Genomic DNA, 23,530 nt, shown 5'->3' with positions numbered 1-23,530 from the left:
ACTTTGCCTTTACTTAGCTAATGCATAATGTGAAGGATTGAAAATGGTGCAGAAAATAACCTACAAAATCAGGCAAATTTTAGTTGTTGCTATTTTTAAGTTACGAATTTGCAACAATTGTCATTCTACTTCTGACTTCATTGGGAATTATTCTGCCTGTTTCTCTGTAAAGTGGATACATTTCACTCCTTCATTCCCACCTAATGAAATGGGAAACAGATACTTGTTACATTAGTTTAGTGATTACAATGGAAAGAGATATGCTTTGCAGCAATTGCCTATTAACTTCTGGCAGTCAACCTGATCACAATGTCCTGCTGGGAGAGGGTGGGGATTAGGCTAAAATTAGCTTCCTAGTTACAATTTTCTCACATCTACCAAGGCTTTTGAAGACCTTGATACAATTATATCAGCTCCAACAAGTTTATGGATTTGGAAGCATCAATCCTCTCTCGGCACACTATAGTTGGTGCAGGTGTGATATGGCAGATTTATAATCTGTTACTTGATCCGTATGTACTCGGTCTGTAGCACTCCAGGGGGGTGTTAATGATTAATCAGCCACTCTCACTTACAATAGAAACCTGCAATGGTACAGCTGTCACCTCAAAGTAGTATTCCTCCAATTCAACTTCAGTCAATCCTTTATGCCAAAGCCCAAAGCAGTAGGATGGTTATCCCTAGACAAGTGATAGAAGCAGATTAACCATGTTCTGAAATGGAAGGTAGGAGCATATTGCTGCAGATGCTGGAATCTGAACTGAAAACAATGCTGGAGATCACAGTGGGCCAGACCTGTTGTTCAGTGCTAACTCACTCATCCAATTGTCTCAATTTACACCCCTACATGGAGAAAGTATGGACTCCACATTAAGCATACATAAACTGTACCTCGGTGAATTCTTAAATATAAGGGTGATCTGCAGCCTGGCAAACAAAACAAAATCACCGTTGCTATGAGATTTCTGATTCTAGTTTTCCCAGCAGTCCAGAATTAAACTCTGATTTCAAAAATTCTCATTTGTTTGATCAGTTATTCTAATTCAAAACAAAGAAAAACTTACATTTATAAAGCAGCGTTCATGCTAAGTGCTTTGCAGCCAAGGAAGCATTTCTGAAGTGTAGACATTGTTGGCTGGGTAGGAGTGGGACGGTTAGCTCAGTTGGCTAGATAGCTGGCAGGTGGTTTGGAATAACAGGAACAGTATTGGACTCACACTCTATTCTGGTTGAATAGAATGGGCTCATCCCCTCAATCTGCCTCACAGCAAAATCTTGGTATAGTCTGTGGTTCAGTGACCTTTAAATTACAAAAGATACTGCTTTGAGGAGATGAAGTCACTGATGTAATGGGAACCAATTAGACACTGCACACTTCCGAAATAGCACAAAGTAATAGTGAGTGGATCTTTGGTGTTTTGATCTTATCTACTTAGATTTGTTGTTCACGTAGGACAATGAACAGCAAGACTCCACCACAAGCATCAGTCCAACAGAATCTCCCACGCAATACCTTGCTCTTGAAGATCCCTCTTAACTGTATTTAGAATAGGTTAGATTAGATTCCCTACAGTGTGGAAACAGCCCCTTCGGCCCAACAAGTCCACACCAACCCTCCGAAGAGCAACCCATCCAGACCCATTCCCCATTATTTAGCTAGGTCCTCTTTGACTGATAACATTATCTTCCACCTGCAGCCAATCTGATGTGATTGTATGACCTGGAGATGAAATGTTTGTCCTGACAGCATCTTTCATCTCTCTGTCACAAGGACTTGTCCTCTGCCACCAGTCCCTCACTGTTGGGATTACCTGTCTGTGAGATGCCCAAGAGTTTAAGCTGGTGGATGATGTTCACCTTTGTTGTTTACTGACAAGGCTTGGTGGTATGACTGTAAACAGGTGATATAGTACTTCCATGTGTGTGTTGATGGTGTCAGATGGCCCAGGCTGTGTGGATTTGCCAGATCACTGATCCTGCTTTGCAGATTCTGGTGTGAACATGAAGCTGAACACTGGCTGGATGTTGGTGAATTTACCCAAATTCTTCTTTGCAGTGGTCCCCCTCTTCATCTGCATGTGTGACACAAATGAATCTCAGAGATAATCAGCTACACCCTCATTGCTTGTTCAAGGAAACTAAAATAGACTGGAAGTGCATTCTGATCATCTGTTTGAGAGTGCGTTCCTGATTAGAGTGGTGCTGGAAGAGCACAGCAGTTCAGTCTGCATCCGAGGAGCAGGAAAATCGACGTTTCGGGCGAAAGCCCTTCATCAGGCTTTTGCCCGAAACGTCGATTTTCCTGCTCCTCGGATGCTGCCGGAACTGCTGTGCTTTTCCAGCACCACTCTAATCTAGAATTTGGTTTCCAGCATCTGCAGTCCTTGTTTTTACCTGAGAGTGCATTCCCACCGTCTAGGGTGTTGGTTTAGTTCAGCCACCTCAGCAATTGGTTTATAACGCAGATTAATACCAACAACGTGGGTTTGATTCCGACAAGGATGGTAGTAACTATGAAGGACTTTCCTTCTCAGCCTCTATCCTTTCATGTTAAACCATCACCAGTCACCTATATTCAATGGGTCAGCAGCTTCATTGTCCTGTTTAGACTGTGGTGACTAGTTCTTACTTCTCTTCACTATGCACCTTTCTAACGTAGAGCCATGGCTGACCAACTCCGCGCTGCCCTCACCCCTCCCAAAAACACACACCAAACTTTCCCAGACTGTTTTACCTTGATCCTGCCACCTCGAAAATCAATTGACTTATTCGGGCTGGGAACTAAACCTTGGGTTTGCTTTACTAACTCGCCCTGAGGAATTGTCAGACTCATGAGAAGGAAAAGCAACGCTTAATGATTCTCAAGAAATGACCCAACTCAAAATTGACCACTGACACCTCCTCTCCCGTGCTGTAAAGAGACTCCCTCAATTGGTGGGGGCAACAGTTGAGAGTGATGGTGTTCCCGGCTTGGACAGAGTGGGACATGCCCACGAACAGATAGATAGATGGTCAAGCTTTAACACGGAGACAACACAGAAAAGGGGGAGGAGAATCAACAGCGAACCTGAGAGAGAGAGAGAGGGGATAGTCAGAAAAGCAAGGGTTGGGGGCAGATTGTTTTACAGCTTGTGCCTTCTGCTTTTCTGTCTCCCCCCTTCAATCTTCTGCTGCTGCCTATTCCGAGATCGATTTCCATTCTGTTCCGTTCCAGTCCGTGCAATTAGCATCTCATTAGCATCTGATTATCATCTGATTAGGCGGTGATTAGCATGAGGAGGTGGGGCAGCGCCTCCAATCCGCTCGGCTCGGCTCTACACACAAGCAGGTGTATGTTCAACATGGCGTTTGCAATGCCTAGCGCTGTTGCTGCTGCTCCTACTACTCAGCATCTCCTCACCCTCGCTGTCTGGGCACTTCTCATCGGGAAAGGTAAGCGGGGCTCGGTAGGGGAAGGAGAAAAGGGGTGAGGAACGCAGAGGCTAGACACACAAACTGGGGAGAGAGAGAGAGAGAGAGAGAAACAGACAGAACGAAAGAGAGGGGAAAAAAACACAAGCAAACAAACAAGATAGAAGCTGCTCGCAAGACTCCTTTTCTTGTTTCAAGACGTCTGCTTTGGGGGGCAGCGAGATTGCCGGAGAGGAATAACCCCGATCGGTTACACAGTTGAGTCGCAGTGAAGTTAGCTGTATTTTCCTCCACCCCCTTTCAGATTTGATTGCAATCCCCCCCCCCCTCCCCACCAAGGTTTTTGTTTTGGTTGGTTATGGGGGGGGGGGGGGGGGGCAAGGATTGACTCCGTCTACGTATTTTGTCGAAAATGTAACTTTTTTTTTGCAAACATTGCGAGGGGGCCAAATCTCAGCAACTCGCTCCAAGGAAAGAGTTTTTTTTATATGCGCGGACAAACGAAGTTGCAGGACTGGGGGGGTTGGTGGGTTTGTATGGAGCTACTGGGTTTTGCCATCAGACAGCTAGTGCTGCTGTGTCTCATGCTCGCACGGGCACTAGGCGCTAATGAAAACGCACGGAACTGTGAAAAGTTAGGAGAGATCTGATCTGATTATTTTAAAACAAAACTGTTTTTTTGTCTCGTGTTTTGTTTCATATCCTCGCTCCAAGCGCACGTTTTGGATCTGTAAAAGCAAACGATGGTTTGTACGGTATATTGGAGCCTGGTGGTGGGGAGAAAGGGGAGGTGGGGGGTGGAAGAGAAGGAGTTCAGGTGGAGAAAGAAGGGCGATGTCTCTCGAAGTATCCTTTTTTTAAAAAAAAATTGAAATCAAGCGGACCGCAGTTTCTGAGGGGAATGTGTTCACTCGTGAAGTCTCGGGTTGTAACTGAATGGAATTGAAACTGATGTAAAATCCAACTTGACAAGCTGTTGTAATGACTAGATGTCAATTTCTTCTCTCTTCACCATCTCTTCCTCCCTCCCCCCGAAGACACACAAGTGGAGAGAAATTGATTACCCCCCCCCCCTTTCGATCTCGAACATTAAACGAAGCGAATTTTTCCTTCCCAAATGTTCAGAATCTTTTTCTCAGGGGCTGTAGAAGGAGACACGAACAGCCCGCCTTTTTCGCCCCTCTCCCTCCCCTTCCTCCCTACCTTTTGTTTGCTGGCGATTACTCAGCCACTTCCCTCTTTTTTTTTTAACCCTTCTGTAAACTCCCACCGGTTCAGTCTCTCCAACCCACACCCCATCGGTGGATTTGCAGCCCCACACAGTGTCCGTGACTGGGAGAGCCCTCTGCTTCCCGATCACCGCGTTCGAGTTTAAAATTAATAACTGCAGTCACGCAACACGGGTTGACATGATTAAATCTGCATTAAACTGTACAGAGGAGCTTTATGACATTAAAGAAAAACTTCTCGCTGTTTGTCCACGATCTTGATTTCGTCTCAGTCGTCATTCTCTCTCGTGAAGTCTGCAGCAAGGTTTTGTTTGTTTTTGCATAACTGTGTTCGCGCTCCCTTTCCGTGGTATTTCCAACACGGTAAGAACCGAGCATTTGAACCCCTCCAAGGAAGCAGTAAAGGCGAATTGATTAAAAAAACTGAGATGTCTCCCATTACAGATTCTGCTTCATTCACCGAAAGCCATTCCCTTCCCAGCATTAACATCAACACTTACACTGCCCCTTTTTATACATGGACATACATGTGCTTTTTTAAAAAGTCCTTGTGGCCAACTTTTATTTAGTGTTTAACTAATCTGACCCCTCCATTTGTTTAAACTCGCAGTGCAATAATCCGAGAAACTGTTGGGGTTTTTTTCTCGAACCTGCACTTCAGTCGCTTTTCTTTGCTGAAGTTGTGCTTGGGTTGTAACTGTGATGGAAGGCAGCAGTGCCGCCGCCTGTTACATTGCATTGGGCTTCCTGCTCCGCGTCCGCTTCCTCAAGAGCACCCCCTGTCCAGGGGGTGATGTGGCTGGGGGACATTTGGCACCGACCTTTCATTACGGGGAGAGCAAACATTTCTTTCCACTGTCGATTGTCACAAACAAGAGCGCCATTGACTGATCTTTTTGAATTTAACAAATCAGAGCACCCGAAACAGCAGCTAGTGCCCGTGAACAAAAGACTGTATTCATATGCGTTTTGTAGATGATTTCCCGCAGCACAATGAACGCTGTTCGTGATCAGTGCAAAACACAGGATGACTGTACTCCCTTGAATAGTTTTTTTTCCCCTGAAAGAAACCCCGATGCCATTCACATTTCTCGGGAGATGCATTTTAATACAATGGCTTTTCTCACTGCGTGTGTATCGCTAGGAAATTCAAAGCCACTTAAATAACCAAAACCTGCTTCTCTCAGTGCACTAAAAAAATCATTAGAGGTTACATTGATTCCAGCATGCTACCGCATGTCACATTTTGAACGGCTGTTCAGTCCTTTTTATGTTTCTGTTGGGGGGTGGGGGGCGAGAAATGTCTCGGTTTACTGAAGGTCTGTGACCCACCTCCGATGTAATAAACTTATTCCTGATTAAGAAAGGGGAAACCATTTGAATGTTATAAGGTTTTGAGGGAGATATCGTCCCTATTGAAATCATTGCAATGAAAGGGAATTTGTGAAGAGTTTATTTTGCAGCCCTTGCAGGAAGGAGCATGCACATTTTTTTTCAATTGTTTTGTTTTTTTTTAAATTATTTATTGAAAAACAAGAGTGAATGGGTTCAGCCCTGGCTTGCTTCTTGTGCTCCTGGGATTTTGTGTTGGTAACTAATGGCACTATAACTACTAGATGTAGATCTGAGGCATTCAGGAAATTTGTTACCTAGGAACCTCTTTCAGATGTGCTGGCATTGACTTGCTTTCATCTTCCCATATCAAAGTCTAGCAGTATTTTCATTGTTCTTTTTAGTTCATTTGGGAATCTTTCTCTAGATGACTGTTGTGTTGGGAGAGATTTCAGTGTGTGTGTGTGTGTGTGTCTTGGCTGCAGAAGAAAAAAGAATTTAAGACCTTGTCAGGGAAGTTGATAAATGCCTTCTCAGCCCGTTTAATGTTGGGCTTTTTATTTTGTGTACCTTCTGCAGCCCCTTTATTGACACCATACAGCTGAATGACGGACTGTACACTGGCTAGGAATCAGGTGCTGAAACTACTTAATCTTTCTCCTTGAACTCGAAAGGCATTTTATTGTTCTAATTGCAAATAGACTGGAAATTATTGAGCCTCCTGGTTAGTGAAATTTGGAAGATACTGATTTTGATAGAGGGGAAAGACTCATTGTAGCTCAGTCAGTCAATGCTCAATAACCTCAATCATTCACAAAGATGTATAGGTCAGCGATCAAGGCCAGATAGCATGCTTTGAAATATTTTACTTTTTAAATGGTGCTTACAGTATTGATTAGTTTGGTCCAGGTGATGGCACTCTGACAACTAGTGAAATTATATAATGCTCATGTTATCAGTGGTTATTCAAGTATTACATGTGGATTTAATGCAGATAGCTGAAGTTGTTTAAGGAATCCAAAATGTTCTGTTTAGCTCTTAAATTCTGATGCTCTCTTACATGTTGTAATACTGAACCTATCAAAATGTTTATAAACCCATCCACCAGCTTATTTATGCTGTAGATGCATAATTAATCCTTTTCAGACTGGAATTGAAAAAGTGATAAATGAGAATTGTATACTCTAGTAGTTGGAGGCACTACTGACGAGTATTCACTGATGCTACAAGAGCCATTTACAGGCACTTTACTGCATAAAGCAGATTGGAATTGACAAATTTCCATGATTATGTTAACACACAGCTTACGTTTTAAAATTCTTTTCTTGTCTGTGACATCTCAACTGCTTTTTACTGAGTTCACCCTTGTGTGCCTTGGAGTGAAGTAGTCGCCACTCTCCCTATAAGTCAAATGTCCCCAAGATTTTTCTTTCTGGTTTGTTTAAGTGAAGGCATTGACACCTCAAGACACAAGGTGACAGTATCTGGTTTCGAATTTATCCTTATTCCCCTGTGAGGTACCGCTGCTGAGAACAGCTCTTTCTATATTTCTAATTTCCAGCATTCAGGTAACATGTAAGAAATCCAACTCCAAAAGGAGGGCGATGGGAGCTGTATATGATCCATGGGCTGCACATCCCAGTGCAGTATTGATTGAGTTGTAGTCATTAAGTGGGTTATCCAACCAGAGCTCTTAACTCGTGTGCAATATTCCTTCTGGTCGCTTGGCCAAGAATTTCTGGAACCAGTCCAGTTGAGGAAAGACATGAGCAAACAGGAGGGAATGTAATCCTATGGTACATTGATCAGGAGCCAATGCCTAACACTTTCTAATGTAAAGGTAGTCAGTTTGTTTGCTTTTGTTGTCTAAAGGTTAGCACTCTGAACCATAGCATGTCAATTTTTTTTAGTTCTTTTGCTGTTTGGTACTCTGTGCCAGTGAGCTAGCAATGGAATTCTTATGAGATGTCATTGAAATTTTAAGCCTACTGTCCGAATCGTTTCCACACCACATCAATAATTATTGCATCCCGTGGAAGATGGAACCAGCATCTGTTTTAAAATTTGTTGGTATGATGTATTTCTAGTGAGTGAGGCTTTTGCCAATTCTAATGATTCACTGTTCAGGAAATCTTTCCAGTGTTCTGAATGAAACATTACTGCATTGGAAACAAAGCTAGCTTGTAACATTCTGCCTTCTTAACAGCAGAGGAATGTTATTCATACTTTTCTGCCATCAATCATGGACTCCAGCCTGTTGCTTACTCAGTATATTCTAGTAGTGCTTTTTTAATCTTGTATAAAACCTAGGCGAGATGGTTGTATTTGCAATATCTAAAACACAGAAAAAACTCAGCAGAAAATGATGCTAAAATCATCAAAACATGTTATTTGTGGCACAACTTCTTGTATTAAAACCCTGATTTCAACACCCATTATTTTCAGTGCCACTGCCAGGGTGGACATCAGTCGATGAAGCATATCCCTGCCTAATGTTGCATCAGACATCGTGAGAAACCCATTCCAGACAATGTTATGGCTCATATGGCCAAGGGGATTCTTTGTCATTGGCTGGGCAGACTCAGCTATTAATCCCTGTCAGTTCAAATCATGCTCAATAATATTATATCATGAATCTTGCAGAAGAAATGGACTGTAATGTAAAGAGAATAACAGCCACTTACAATCCTGGAGTTTCTCTCAGGTTTTGTTCAGTAAAATTACTTTCTCCATGTTAGCTGTACTAGACTGTTTCAATAGTCTTGTGATTTTAATTTCTTTAAAACAAAAGGAAAATTATAATTGTAATACTCCTGAATTAGTGATAATTTGGTTGCCTTCAGTTCCGTGTATTGTTTGACGTATCTGTTCATGTTGCATTTGAAAAGCAGTGCTTGTACATCGCACAAAAATGTCATCTTTCAGATTTTGCTGAACTTGCGGTGCTCTCCATTATCCGACTACCTTCGGAGGGGTAAACAGACATAGCTGTTATTTGAATCAAAATTGAGTTGTGTAAGATAAGTGACCAGAACGACTTGGGGGTGGGTTGTGTGCAAAGCTCAGCCACTTAACATCAACTGAAGGATTTTTTTAATCTTTAAAGTGCTATTGCAGGCTTTTATTGAATAGGTCAGAGCTGCCAAACTATTTATGCAGACTGTGATGCAGGATTGCCACCAGCATTCATACAGTATTCCAGATTTTGCAATATTCTTGTTCTTTTTATGCAAAGATTTCGCCCCTCCCCAGCTCACACCTAACACACCCACTAGGATTCCAGGACAAAGACGTAACTGATACTTCATGAAGCGCCTTTAGGTTTTTCAGTTTTCCAAAGAGATTTTAAATTAAGCTGTTGTGACTTGGAAATCTCTGAGCTGGATGATACTTGATCTCAGATCTTTCACCCATAAGTGGGGTCACTATCATTGCACCACAAAACTTTTTTTAAAATATGATATTAAACCAAGGCCCTAATAGCCACCTCTTGGCACAGTGGTGGTGTCCCTACCTCTGGGCCATAAGATGCGTATTCATGTTTCTTTTGTCCTGGAGGTGTTGTAACATACAATATCCATAGACTAGGGACTTCATTTCTTGAAGCGTGTTGACCAAATTCAACTCTCAACCAGCGCCACCCTAAAAATCTGATTTGTTAGTTTACTCATCTCTGTGCTGCTCACCATGGGATCTTACTATGTAAAAATATTTCAGCTGTGTTTGTCTGAACAAAGCTGAGACTGGTTTTGTTTCAGTTCTCCTCTTTAAACATCTTGGCTAATTCTCATAAGAGTTGTCCTTTTTTTAAAAATGTGGATGATTTTCCCTGGTCAGCTCACTGTAATCTGTAAATTCACTTATATGTAAGGATCTGACAAAGTCTAGCAAGTGTTTTGTTTTCCATTTTCAACTGTGGGCATGTAAACATCATAGTACCAGAGACTGGGTCTGTTGGATCAGCGGAGATTCTTGGCAGCTTAAGTGTTCATCTGTTAAAAGGAAAGATCAACAAGGCAGTTTTTTTTCCAAAAAATTTGTATGGTAGTAAGTACTTTTTTTAAACAGGGATAACCTTTGATCATGTTAGTGTTTGTGTTTTGGATGGATTATTTTAACTTTGAATGATAAACAGTCAGTATTTTGGGGAGCATGCCAATGTGAAATGTCAAATTAAACTGCAAGATTAGAGTTAGAACATTTTGTTTGTTGATCGAAACTTGGCCGTGTTGCAACACATTCTTCAAATTTTAAAGTAAACAGGTGTGGTTGAATCATGTTTTTAGATTAATACATGATAGGATTGGATGTGATTTTTGAATTACAAAGTGGATTATTACTTGCCATTTCATTCATTTTTATTTCCCTTCGGTAATGCTTTTTTATGGAAAGTAACTGTCAATTTGCACATTAGATTCAATGTTCAACTTTTTGCAAACTCCTTATCATCGGACATTTGAATAATTCCCTAGGGATTAAATTTGAAGGTGTTTTTGTGAATAATTCACCTCATCCATCTTTTGATCTAACCTTGTTTGCCAGGTTATTATTCATTGGGCTTTGGGTACCCTGATCTCTTCCACAGAGTCTACTAGTTCACATGAAGGCTGCTAAGCTTTGGAAGATATTCAACAATGAAGATCATGACAGCCTTTCTTGTCCAAGCTTGACTTCTCCATGAGGCAGTTTCAGTCAGGTAGTTTATTAGGAGGCTGAATCAGTAGAGTTGCTGTAGCCAATAATTACTTCCCCTCTTCTCTTTGACATAATGATGCTGAAGTCACCTGCAGCTGTTGCACTGCTGTACTGGGTGAAAGCTGCTAACTTGACTCTTCCCTGGGATTTTAGACTGACCTGCTGCTCACTAGAGAATTTGCTGAGTTGGTGAGGAAGCAGAAGGGTCTCTTTGAACAAAGCTCTTTACATGTTTAGATCTATTCATTAGTTCATCACACCTGCCCAGGCATGTATGCCCTTTAATATAACAAGACTACATTCGGTGCACATGTTGGTGAGGAAACATGCCTATAATATAAACCCTGCAATCCATTTTTGATTGTACAGTGATGCTTTTGAGAGACAAATGTGATAGCATTTTTGTCTGGGAGAGCAAGCTGTGTATTAGTAGTAGCAGGAAATTATGTCACATTAAATTTGGACTTTCCCTCCCTAATTTTCAGACAAATTTATTCTTCCTACTTGTATGTGGCCCTTTGTGGCATTTAGATATGCTCAGCATGGTTGCTTGCTGATAATATCCTACAGGCAGAGGAGATTTTTGGGGGATGATCTAACATGTATGTGTGTGAATGTATTGATGTAGTGTTAATGGAGTACATGTAGTTCAATCAAAATTCTGTTTCCAGCAGTGAAGAAGTCCTCAGTGTGGGGCTCCCTTCTGAGCAGAAATTAACGGTTTCAGCAATTTTCCCTTGGTTTATTCAACTTGCTACCTCATACAAACCCTGAAGCTTATTTCATCCTCTTGGTTTTAGAGGTGACAATTTAGCTTTGATTCTTCACTGTTACAATTCATCTATTAATAGCTCATGAGTTTGATTTAATACTACTGTCCGTTTGTTGGCATTTGCGGTTTTGCAGAAAAAGCTTGCCGGCCTCGAACTGACACACCAGTTGTAGTGCTAGCATGTGGTGCAGCAGCTGGTGGATGGATGTGCATGTGTCAGTGGGTGGGAAGCATGTGAAAACGATGCATTCCTGCTACTGTTAACTTCTACAGTTCTGTGCTTATACAGATGTCAAATGTCTTTATGTGGGAGCAGAAATACTTTTTTTTTCTTCATGTTCTACTTAGTTCAATGCCTATTTAGACAGTCTCAGTCTTTTAACTACTGCTGGCGTTTTGAGTAGATGCATCATTCCTATACAGCTTAGAAATGTTAATGGTCTTGTAACAGTCTGCCTGAAAGTTTGTTTTTTTTTAAAAGCAACTTTTTATCTGAAGTCTGTTATGTGATGCACACTGAGGGATACTGCAGCCAGTAATTGGTTTAAGTTTATTTATCTTAAATGGTGCATCTGTGTGCATTTAATGTCAGTGTGGTAATGCAGAAGATGGCACATCTGTGATATGCAGTGTTTTGGGTGATGGGCTAATTCAGTGTGTTAAGGAGGGGGGGATCACAATGATCCAAGCGATCTGCCTGAGTCAGGCAGGAGCAGAGTCTTTGTGACAGTCTTGAAGCATCGTTGCACAGATTGCAGCTAGGAGCATTTAATTGCTGACATGTAGCTGCAGTGGTAGTAGGTATTGAAAAGTATCCAGCTGCTGCCTGTGCTGAAACAGTGCCAAATGTATGTGTCTTCCTATTTTAGATTCCCTTCTTCATGCAATGGACCAGGAATTTAAACTGGTTGAGATTGTTACATGTAGTACAATTAATTAATCTTTGAGTTGTGTATGTTGGCTAAAGGATGGAAAGGGAGGAGAGCATTGAGTTGTAGATCATTAAACGCTATGTATCTTTGTATACCTGCATGATGAATTCAACGTATGAAGTACAGTGTAGGGCCACGAGTATTTCTCAGCTGTCATATTGTGTTGCTGATGCCTTAAAACATTGTGTCCCGTAGAAATGTCTTTGATTTTCAGGCTGGGAATTCTTCTTAAAAGCCTGTAGGAATTAGATGCAAGTGCATAGAAAACATTTTTCTCCAACATTTCTTAATTCTGTAACTGAAAAGAATTAAGTTTTTGCCAGTTAGTATGGACCCCCTAACTACCTAACATGCTCAGTGTTTCAAACAGCCTCCTGTTTTTGTTTTAGAAAATGTAATGTTCAGTGTTGGGATGTTCCTCACAGCCTGTAACTTTCATGTCCAAGTCTGTTAGAACATGCATATGAATTAGGAGCCCCTTTCAAATGTGTTCTGTCAATCAACAGGATCATTGGCTGATTTGATCAGGACAGCACAGTGGCTCAGTGGTTATCACTGCTGTCTCACAGCACCAGGGTACCCGGGTTTGATTCCACCCTTGGGTGACTGTGCAGCATTCGCATGTTCTTCTTGTGCTTGCATGGGTTTCCTCTGCTTTGGTTTCTGCCCACAGTCCATAGATGTACAGATTGTGTGGATTGGCCATACTAAATTGCTCATAGTGTCAAGGGATGTATAGGTTAGATGGATTAACCATAGGAATTGCAGGGTTCTGGTGATGGGATGGATCCAGTTGGGATGCTCTTCAGAAGGTTGGTGTGGATTCAGTGGCCTAAATGACCTGCTTCCATAAAGCAGGGATTTTGTGATTACTCCATATTCCAGCTTTCAATGTATGTGGCTTGCTTTTTTTTCCAAGAATCTTTTTACCTCCATCTTTTTAAAAATATTCAAACACTCTGCATCAACCACGTTTTTGAGAATTCTAAACATCCATAATCCTCTGAGAGAACAAAGAACTGCTCCTCCTCTCTGTCTTTAAATATGATGTGGAGGTGCCAGTGTTGGACTGGGGTGGACAAAGTTAAAACATCGCACGTGACCAGGTTATAGTCCGACAAGTTGATTTGGAAGTACAAGCTTGTGCTTTCAAATAAACCTGGTGGTGTGTGATTCTTAACTTTGTCTGAAACAAACTGATTCTTCTATTCCTGATTCTCTTACACCATACTCTTCTTCACATCTACCCTGTTGAGACCTCCTCCTCATCTTCAGATTGCCTTCAGAAGGATCTCTGATGTTGAACTGCTCTCTTTAGTTCCTTTTGATGACCTGCAGCTTTTACTGATTCGTAGTTACTGTTGTAATGCCAGAATCTAGCAGTCAATTTGCATGCATTAAGCTTCAATAAACCATCATGACCAGATATGCTTGTTTTTGTGATTTTTGAGGAATGAATATTGGCTTGGGCATCTGTTCTTCAAAATAACTGCAATCTCTTCTATCGACTGAGAGGTCTCTCTCTAATGCTTGATCTGAGAATGGTACTTCTGACAATGCAGCACCCCCTGACTACAGCTCCTGGACTTTTGCACTCATGCTTTGTGGTCTTTATTATATCTCTCTCTATTTATTTATTTATTTATTTATTTATGTGGGTTCTATGATCTGTTACTTTATATAAGCTGTCAAAGCAATAAGTTAAATACTTTTCTGTGATTCACTGCAGAAAATTAATTGCTATTCTATCTCATTTATAGCAAATTAAAGTGTATCCATGAACATGCCTTCGCTGTTTTATTGTGCAGACCCTCACTAAGTGAATAGAAAATTGAAGTAACTTTTAATTGAGAGAAGTGTTACAAACTTTATTCAAAATAAAATGCAAGTGCGCCGTAAGAACCAGTTTATTTATTCAGTGCAGCTCAGATGCATTGTTAACCTGAAATTCTAATTTTGTTTAATATAGCTTTGCATAAATTAAAGGCGTCATTTGCATAAACATCTTCAAATTCTCCTCCAGGCTAAATGTGGCACTGACTTTACACCTTACGTAGTCTAGTGTTAATTTTCCTGGATCAGTACTTGGCGTTCTTCTGCTCAGGCAGGAAATAAACTATGATCCCACCCCCACAGTTGGAAAAATACACGCCGGTTTCTGTTTTCAAAGTCGTTGTCACTTGCGTACGTTATCAGAGGGCTGTTGACACCTGTAGAACTGCACCATCAGGCAAGAAGACATTAAATGTGCAGATTCATGCTGTGAATGGAGATTCACTAACTGACTGGATTTCAACTGCTTGGCGCCATTAAAAGCTAACAGTCGATCGGACAAAAGGCATTAAACAGTGTGACTCAATGGTATTATTGTGTTAAATGAGAGATGCTTTATAGGTACCTTGATCTCAAAACAGCTGTCCTTTTTTTTTAACATGTTGCATTTCCAAAATGTGAAAGGAAAACTTGCCGTGAATTAGCCATTTTCTCTGTCAAAAATAAACACTTAATAAAATAAAGGCAGCTTTCAGAACAAACCTAGTATTTGAGTGAATTTTTTAAATAAAGAGTCAGACCTGTGTTTTAAATCACTGTTGGGATGCAGCAGGAATGCAATGATTGTAGGAAAATCTGTTCTGAATTTCGTCTTTCGGCAAAGTGATATCCATATTCTGTAGAATGATCTTGTTTGTGCGTGTCCTATAATTTCGAAGGGGAATTTTGTTTTTGCTTTTGTTCCCTGATCTGACTCAAGTCTATACTGAGTGTGAGGAGGCGGTTGGTGAAAATGACCTTGGCCAGTTCAGTCTGCCGCCTGGATACCCTGTTAAAACCCTGTGTCTTAATGAAGAATAGGACCTGTGCTTCCCCCCCCCCCCCCTTATTCTTCAGGGATTGCAACATGAAGCAATCTGTCTTGCATTGATCTAGCCACAGACGAGCCAGCTGGTTTTCCCTGAATGTAGTGAGGAATGTTGCATGTGACTGAGTAAAGAAAAGGAGAAGCAATGCTAATCTATTATAAAAGGAAGTTGGAATTAGTTGCTTGTAACTTGATTCATGTGGCAGCAATGGTGTGCCCCAGTTCTGAGTCAAGAGTTATAACCCATGCATTTGCTAATGCAGAATTCTGGAACCTGATGATGGATACTTCAAATTCCCTTTCATCATATAGCTGACCAAAGAACTCTCCCACCATCACATTCTGCCATTTAATATTTGTTTTGAAGGAATTGCAACTGGACATTCACCCTGTTTTCCCACATTATGAACGCATGCCCCTTGGCCATCCAGTCCTGGAGTGAATCATCCGGCAGTATGGGGCTTGTCAGGGCTGTTGTGGTGCTGTGATAGTGACTTGAACGTGGAGCCTTTGGCTCAGAGGTAGCAACTACTCACTGTTACAAGACCTTGATGTTTACCCTAGTCATTGCATAAGATAATGACAGTAAATTGTCATCTACAGATTGATAATGCAGAATAACTTTAGGGTGCATATTATGATGAGACATCGATGTTCCATGTCTCATGATAACTATGATGCTAATTTTTGTTATAAATCACATAACTTGCTTCAAAAGTAAGTGAGTACTGTTTTGTTTTCAGGTACTATTCAGCTGTTTTGACTGGGAGGGAAAGCATTTCCATTTGAGCAACTTATTCTGAAGGAGATGAAATCTGTTTCAAAATGCTGCTTTCCCATGCAGGTGGAGTTTGAAGGGTGGTCCAAATCATCCTACGCTAGAGGCCTTGTTAGGGCTTACGTGGTGCAGTGATAGAAACCAGATTCAAATACCACCTGTTCTAAATGTTATAATGAACACTTTGATTACAAAACATTTGAATTCAGACTATGAAACTAATCTATGATCTTCCTATTTGCAATGCTCTATGCTGACAGGCTAAAGCGCACTGGGCACACTGAGGCAATGTTTCCTAAATTAATCCTTAATCCTTCACAGGCTAAGTTTGCCAACTGATCCTAAGTCATGAAAGTTAAATGCTCCTTATGCTGGGCGGCTTTATTTGTAATGAGTTATTTGTAGATTCTGAGATTATTCTGTGGCCAGTTGATTCTATGGATTTGGATACTGTTGCAAAAACCTTTTTTTATGGTATTTAACATAATCTGGAAAAATCTGGGTTTCTGGACTGCACTCGCGTTTTGTTGAACTTTGCTAAATGTATTTGGTATTGAAAACAAGTGGGGATCGTGTAGGGTTTTGTAGTAATATTGCAGAGATTATTAAAGTGGGACTGTTTTGATAGCTGCTGGGATTCTTTATTATTGGCATATCTGATGAAAAATGTGACCAAAAATTGATCTCAAGTTTGTTTTCTTAGTCCAGCACTACATTTGAGATGAGATGAATGCAGTACATTCAGTGAAGTGATGACCAATACAGTGTTGAAGGGTATGGTGCTTTGATGTTTGATTTCAACTATTGACTTCACACTCTCAGGAAGGAAAGTATGGTTCTCAGTTGAAGTCTGCAATTGGACAAGAGGAAAATACTACAGATGCTAGAAATCTGAAACAACATGCTGGAAAATCCTGGTTCTGGCAGCATCCACGGAGAGAGAAAGAGTGAATATTTTGAGCCCAGATTGATTTTCCCTTAGTAAATCATACCGGACACAGTTAAAAATCACATAACAACAGGTTATAGTCCAACAGGTTTAATTGGAAGCACACTAGTTTTCAGAGCGCTGCTCCTTCATCAGGTGGTTGTGGAGTGCACTATTGTAAGATACTGAATTTATAGCAAAAGTTTACAGTGTGATGTAACTGAAATTATACATTGTGTCCATACCGGACACAAAACATTAACTCAATTTTTCAATCCACAGATACTGCCAGACCCGCTGAGTTTCTTAAGCATTCTGTGGTTGTTGAAATCTATATTTTGTCCTCCCTTTCCTCCATACTTTTTCTCTCCTTCCCCCCCCCCCTCCCCCCACAGTAGAACTTGGGCAAAAGGAAAAATCATGGATTTAGATATTCCCTTACCCCCTCCTGCACTGAACTTTATTTTCTGTCTTCTGACAATCTGTGTCTGCCTCTCCCCTATTGTCTGCCATCTTCTCCCTCCTCCATTTTCCCAATCTAATTAGTTGTGCTGTTTGACATGAACTTTTTCTGAAATGAAATGTTTGAAGACAGTGTATCAATGTTAATTTGACCTGATTTCTGAGATCCAGGGCCCTGGTCATTTTTAAAAAAAAGTTCATCCCATCAGGCTAGCTGTCACTCAGTAATTTTCTAGAATGGGGTGGAGGAAGCAGTGTTTTTTTTCCTTCTTGCCCCTAACTTAATATGAATTTTTTTGTCTGTGTGGAGGGAAAAAGAAATGCGAATGAATTCATATGAAACAATGAAATTCTGAAATTGACCCTTTCAACAATTTAGCCTGTGACAAGTGACTATAATTCAATTTCCTACACCTAAAACAGTGCCTGGAATAACAGATGTGAAGGTGGACGGTGTTAAAAATGGCATGACACCAGGTTATAGTCCAAACAGGTTGATTTTGAAAAAACAAGAATAAGAGACAGTCCCTGGATTTTCCCTATTTCACAAACGGGCTGGAATTTTCTGGTGCTAAATCTGCCCAAGAGTGACACCACTGGTCAGAATCTCACAATGCTCTGGGTATATTTTCAATTCCATGACTGACCAGTAGTGTCACTGTTCAACATGTTACCACTGTTGATAGCAACTTTTTTGTTTGAGTTGAGCTAGGCGTTCAGTTTATTCAGTGACTTTTTTTCTGTAATCTGTCGTGGGAGAAGAACTTCAGCTGTTTCCAAGCTGCAACTCAGAATGACTTTCTTTCTTCATCGGGAAGAGTCTACACCATCTTATTTGGTTTTTGCTTGGGAATAATTTCTAATGCATTGAAAACATTGTTGTGTTTTGGAGAGAAGAGCCACGTTTCTATCCTTTGTATCTTATAAGGAAATCTCCAATAACTTTGACCGGTTCTGTTACTGAAGGTTTTATGGAGCAAAGCCTGTTCACTTGAAGTCTAATTTTGTGTTAACTATACCTCTTTGTAGTAATGTACAGTTGTATTCAATCTTCCCTAAATAGACTCAGCTCTTCCTCTTTAAAAGTATTGCGATCTGTCAAATTAAAGGGGGAACATATCGGCAGTGAATTGACAGCTCCATCATCTAGCTTTGATGCTATGGCGACATAGTGAGCCTAGATAACTGAGTGCAAGCAGAACTGTGGAAAGTCACAAACTGAATGGAGGGACGTGTGATTCTCTTAATATAAGGTTTGTCTCTCGCTGAAATGTCCTTTGATCTTCACCTGTATGAATCACGAAACAACAAACTTGATGTTTTGTGGTCACTAAGTTCAAAACAATCAACAAAAGTTTATTTTCTCAGGTGAACAAAAAACACAGCTTTGATGTCTTCTCTGAGGAAGTTTTGATGATGTGTCAATATGTGTCAATGACCACTTCTGAAACATCAGTTTCAGGATTTGTTTATTCTAAAAAGAAGTTTATATTAGAAATGTCTGTTTTAATTGCAAGCTTTTCAATTCTTGTTCTAAATGTTTTGCCCATGTTCTATGACAAATCTTTTTGCTGTCAGTGGCTCCTTGCTACAGTCTTGAATGAAGTACAATAATACCTCCGCAACCACCTGATGAAGGAGCAGTGCTCTGAAAGCTAGCGCTTCCAATTAAACCTGTTGGACTATAACCTGGTGTTGTGATTTTTAACTGAATAATATTTGCATTCACTTTCTGACAGTCTTGATTTTTATTAATATATTTTGCTGTATTTTTCATTCCCTCATACGCTAAAGGTTGAGAGGGGGTCTGTTTGCAAATGAATGTCAAGTTTTTGATGTTGGATGAAAATTAAACCACTTTGAAGCCTCTGTTCAGTTTAATCTGGTAACACTCACAGAATATTTGCATCCGATTTGTAGCTGTTGTCGTGCCAAGGACAGCAACTATCCTGACCATTTCTAGCCATGAAATAAATGGTGAGTTTTTATTGTCATTGATTTGAGGAAGAAATGTTGCCTAGATACCTGAACTGCTTTATAGGTTTTGTACAGTGCGATGGAATCTTACATGTTCACTTGAGCTAAGCCATGGTTCATCTGATTAATGCCTCCACATGAATGGTGCTTCTGCCAATGCAGCATTTTCAGATTGCTACCTAATAATTGTGTGCATGGTCAGTGGAGCCACTAGGTGAACTCTACTATTGCTAGGTGTGACAATATTTGCAGCAAAAAATAATTGCCCTCTATAATGGGACTGAACACTGCCCAGGACTGTGAAGTTGCCCGAAGATCAGAAGCAGCATTTCCCGCTTTATTTCTGACATGAGAGCTTGACAATTAGAGGTGCACCAAAGTGGTGGCAGGTATGGGGAGACAGTGGCCTCTGTGTATTGTCGTTAGACTGCTAATCCAGAAACCCAGGAGACATTTGGGGGACGCAGGTTCGAATCTCACCATGGCAGATGGTGGGATCTGAATTCAATAGAAGTCTAGAATTAAGAGTCTAATGATGACCATGAATCTATTGACAGTTGTAAGGAAAAATCCATCTGGTTCACTGATGTCCTTTTTTAGGGAATAAAACTATCATCCTCATCTGGTCTGGCTGATGGGTGACTCCAGACCCTCAATAATGTGGTTGACTCTTAAACTGCCCCCTTGGATGGGCAATAAATGCTGGTTGAGCCAATGATGGTATCATCCCATGAATACATTTTTAAAAAAAGGTGATGCCCTATAGTAGCTTTCCCAGTTAGTGTGGTGTGGTGGAGAATTTTCACACACTTGCACACTCTGGTTTCCTGATATCTGTGCTCCACTCTGCCAGGGTCCAATATACCAATCAGTTAGTTTATAAAATGATGAATTTCTAGCAATTGCTCAGGCTTTGTTGACAATCTGCTAAATTTCCTCTCCTGTTAATAAATCTTTCAATTCACCAAATGCAAGATTTTTTTGTTGTTAGTCTAAACTAGACAACCTCGATTAGTGAGCATGTTTTTCAGCAAATGTAAGTCCTGTGCATTGGCTGACCGCTCAGAAGTGACTGAGTTTGCAGGGGTGTTTGAGAATACATTAGAGTGGGAGGGGGGGACGTGGCGCAGGGCTTTTAATTTCTCATACTTTTAAAGAGCAAAATATGGGGAAGAGGCAAAAGACCCAAATTGTTCCCTCTACCTGCACTTCACTCCCTACAACTATTCATTATTTTTAAGCCAGTGAACATTTCAATTCTCTCAGCAGCAATTCCAGTGGAAATGAACTGTTACATAAAGAAAATGAAGAGAAGACTGTTTGCGATTCTAATTCCAAGGTGTTGAGGGAATGATTAGCAATTTGCTAATCACTTCTGATTTGCTTCTGAATTCCAGTTAACTTTTTTAAAACCCTGACTGTTCTGTCAGATAAATTTAATTTTTCCCAACTCCAGGAAGTTACTGCACCATTACATTCTCCTATGCTCAGTGGGAATGCCTCCTTTTAGCTTTGTGCTTTTAATTACTTATCAGCTGCTGGTAGTTGGTTTGCTCAGTTGGCTGGGCAGCTGGGTCATGATGCAGATTCAATTCCTTCACTGGGCTGGCATTACCATAAAGGTCCCATTTTCTCTACCTTGCCCCATCAGCAGTTGTCTCCCTGTTAGATTAGATTAGATTACATTACAGTGTGGAAACAGGCCCTTCGGCCCAACAAGTCCACACCGACCCGCCGAAGCGCAACCCACCCATACCCCTACATTTACCCTTTACCTAACACTATGGGCAATTTAGTATGGCCAATTCACCTGACCTGCACATCTTTGGACTGTGGGAGGAAACCGGAGCACCCGGAGGAAACCCACGCAGACACGGGGAGAACGTGCAAACTCCACACAGTGAGGCGGGAATTGAACCCGGATCTCTGGCGCTGTAAGGCAGCAGTGCTAACCACTGCGCCACCGTGCCGCCCCACCGTGTCTAGTGAGGGAGCACCCCTGTGGTTCTCTGGGGCAATTAGCTGCTGGTACCACAGCTACCTGGCATAAACATCCCAATCAAAACCATTGTGACCAGTCAACCCAAATACCAGTCTAAATCCAAAACCCGCGCTGAGCCTCTCCAGATTCTGCATTTCCAGGAGTTAGCAATAATGGCTTGAAATGTTTTACCAATTCCCAAGGCAAGGGCACCTGAATTCACTCACCATCCTACATCAGGGTCTATATTTCTACTCCTCAATGGATGCCAAAAGATCTAGAGATAAGACAATTTCCAAGTCCTGGACCATTCTGTTTATAAAAATAACTGGAATTGTTTTTTTTACCTAAACCAGGAAGTACTTCTGTGGATATTTGTGTCTGCACATAGCCTCAACTCCTGTAACCTAGAGCTATGAGTAGAGTATGTCCTGGACTGTTCATTGAGTGTTGCGGATGGGTGATGCTGGTCAATCAAAAATGCTGGGTTTGCATCTTTCACCCATCCAAGAGCCCCTGATGATCCTGTGGTGATGTGGGTGTTAAGCACACTGATCTGCACAGTGCTGAGAGAAGATGGTATTGCAGTACAGTGGGAGGTTGAGATCAGAGGGAGAGAGAATTATAATTAACAGCCCATGGGTTACTTATTTCCAGATGCTAATTGTGGGGTCAAGTAGCAGGCAATGAAGCGCACCTTGGGTTGCAAATACTCCTGATCTGATTTTGAGAATGTACAGAAGTGGACCTTGATATTACATTCTTGTGTTCCAGGTAAAGACATTGACCACAAAATCAAATAACCAACCTGGTGTTTTAGTAAGTGTGAAGCTACTCTGTTACAAGTTAGGGAAAAGTTTCATTCCCTTCAAGAGCAAACAGTAATATCTTGTCTCACTACTGTGTGTACCTGACTCTAGAATGTTGACTGTGATGTATTGGGCCTGGTTCTTTATTGAGCACAATGTCAACAGTTGATGAGACATCTACATTTGTCTATTCTATAAAAGAGCTTTTTTTTTCCCAATAAAATAACAAAAAGCTAGTTACTGTGCTAGAAAACAAACTAATGAGATTTGTTTGGATTCTGGCAGCAAAGCTAACATTTTCAATGTAACGACAGAACAACTTGCATTTGCATAATACCTTTTTTTTTCAATATAACCTTCCCAGGCTCTTTGTGGAAACATCGCCTCGGATGCTGTGTCAAATTAAAGATAAAGAAGTGTTAATTAAGCATATGGGCAAAAGTGTGGTATGTGCGTTTAATGGGTGGGACAAGGTACTATTTCTAAGTTGAGTAGTTAGAAACAGTGACACCTGAGGGTGTCCCATTACACTAACCACTGTCAAGAATAGCTGCAGAAAATAATCAGCAATACTAATGGAATAAAATGAAGCCAAGCACTGTGAATGCTAAAGATCTGAAACAAAATGGTGGAAAGACTGAGGAAATCTGGCACATCTGAAGAAGCTGGAAATGTGTTGCTGGAAAAGCGCAGCAGGTCAGGCAGCATCCAGGGAACAGGAGAATCGACGTTTCGGGCATAAGCCCTTCTTCAGAAGAAGGGCTTATGCCCGAAACGTCGATTCTCCTGTTCCCTGGATGCTGCCTGACCTGCTGCGCTTTTCCAGCAACACATTTCCAGCTCTGATCTCCAGCATCTGCAGACCTCACTTTCACATCTGAAGAAGGGCCATTGAACTCTAAACAGTAACTCTGCTTTCTGTCCACAGATGCTGCCAAACCTGCTGAGTTTCTCAAGCTTCTGTTTTTGAGACTACTAGTTTTTATACGTACAGGGCTGCAGTGTATGGGGATTGATATACCTTGCGTAGAAAGTATTGGACTGCTCATGAGCAATGATAATTTGTGGAGACCACATTCATTTGTAAGTCTGGGATTTTATTGATACCGACTTTTGCGAACCTTAAGTATCAAATGTTATGGGGGGGTGGGGAAAGGCATATATGGAATTAGGTCACAGATCAGTCATGCTTTTAATGAATGGCAGAGGGATTAAATGACCTCCTGAAATATCAGGATTGATGGCCAAGAACTTTGATGAGGTTGGTTTTAAGGAATATTTTGGAAGAAGGGAAGAGAGTATTTCTGGATAAAGTCTTTCTAAGCCAGCTTGTCTTGTTAAGTGCTTTTTTTTTCCTGAGATTC

General features: G+C 41.0%; 1 protein-coding gene across 5 annotated transcripts in view; it reads left to right on the top strand.

The window, feature by feature from the left end:
• Positions 1 to 3,147: 3,147 nt before the first annotated feature.
• The window catches only part of cadm1a (cell adhesion molecule 1a), a 402,038-nt gene continuing 381,655 nt past the window's right edge, over positions 3,148 to 23,530 (top strand). For 2 of the 5 annotated variants that reach the window (XM_043676690.2, XM_043676687.2), the window contains exon 1: positions 3,150 to 3,432. In XM_043676690.2, the coding sequence (XP_043532625.1) occupies positions 3,273 to 3,432 (160 nt within the window). In that variant the 5' untranslated portion in view covers positions 3,150 to 3,272. Of the gene's footprint in view, positions 3,433 to 23,530 lie in introns of all 5 variants that reach the window. The other 3 variants (XM_043676691.2, XM_043676689.2, XM_043676688.2) reach the window with 2 other exon arrangements.

This window comes from Chiloscyllium plagiosum, unplaced genomic scaffold, assembly GCF_037043375.1.
Source record: "Chiloscyllium plagiosum isolate Xiang-an unplaced genomic scaffold, Cpla_swu_hap1 HiC_scaffold_29, whole genome shotgun sequence".
NCBI classification, from domain to species: Eukaryota; Metazoa; Chordata; class Chondrichthyes; order Orectolobiformes; family Hemiscylliidae; genus Chiloscyllium; species Chiloscyllium plagiosum.
This window is presented reverse-complemented; position numbering and strand designations above follow the sequence as displayed.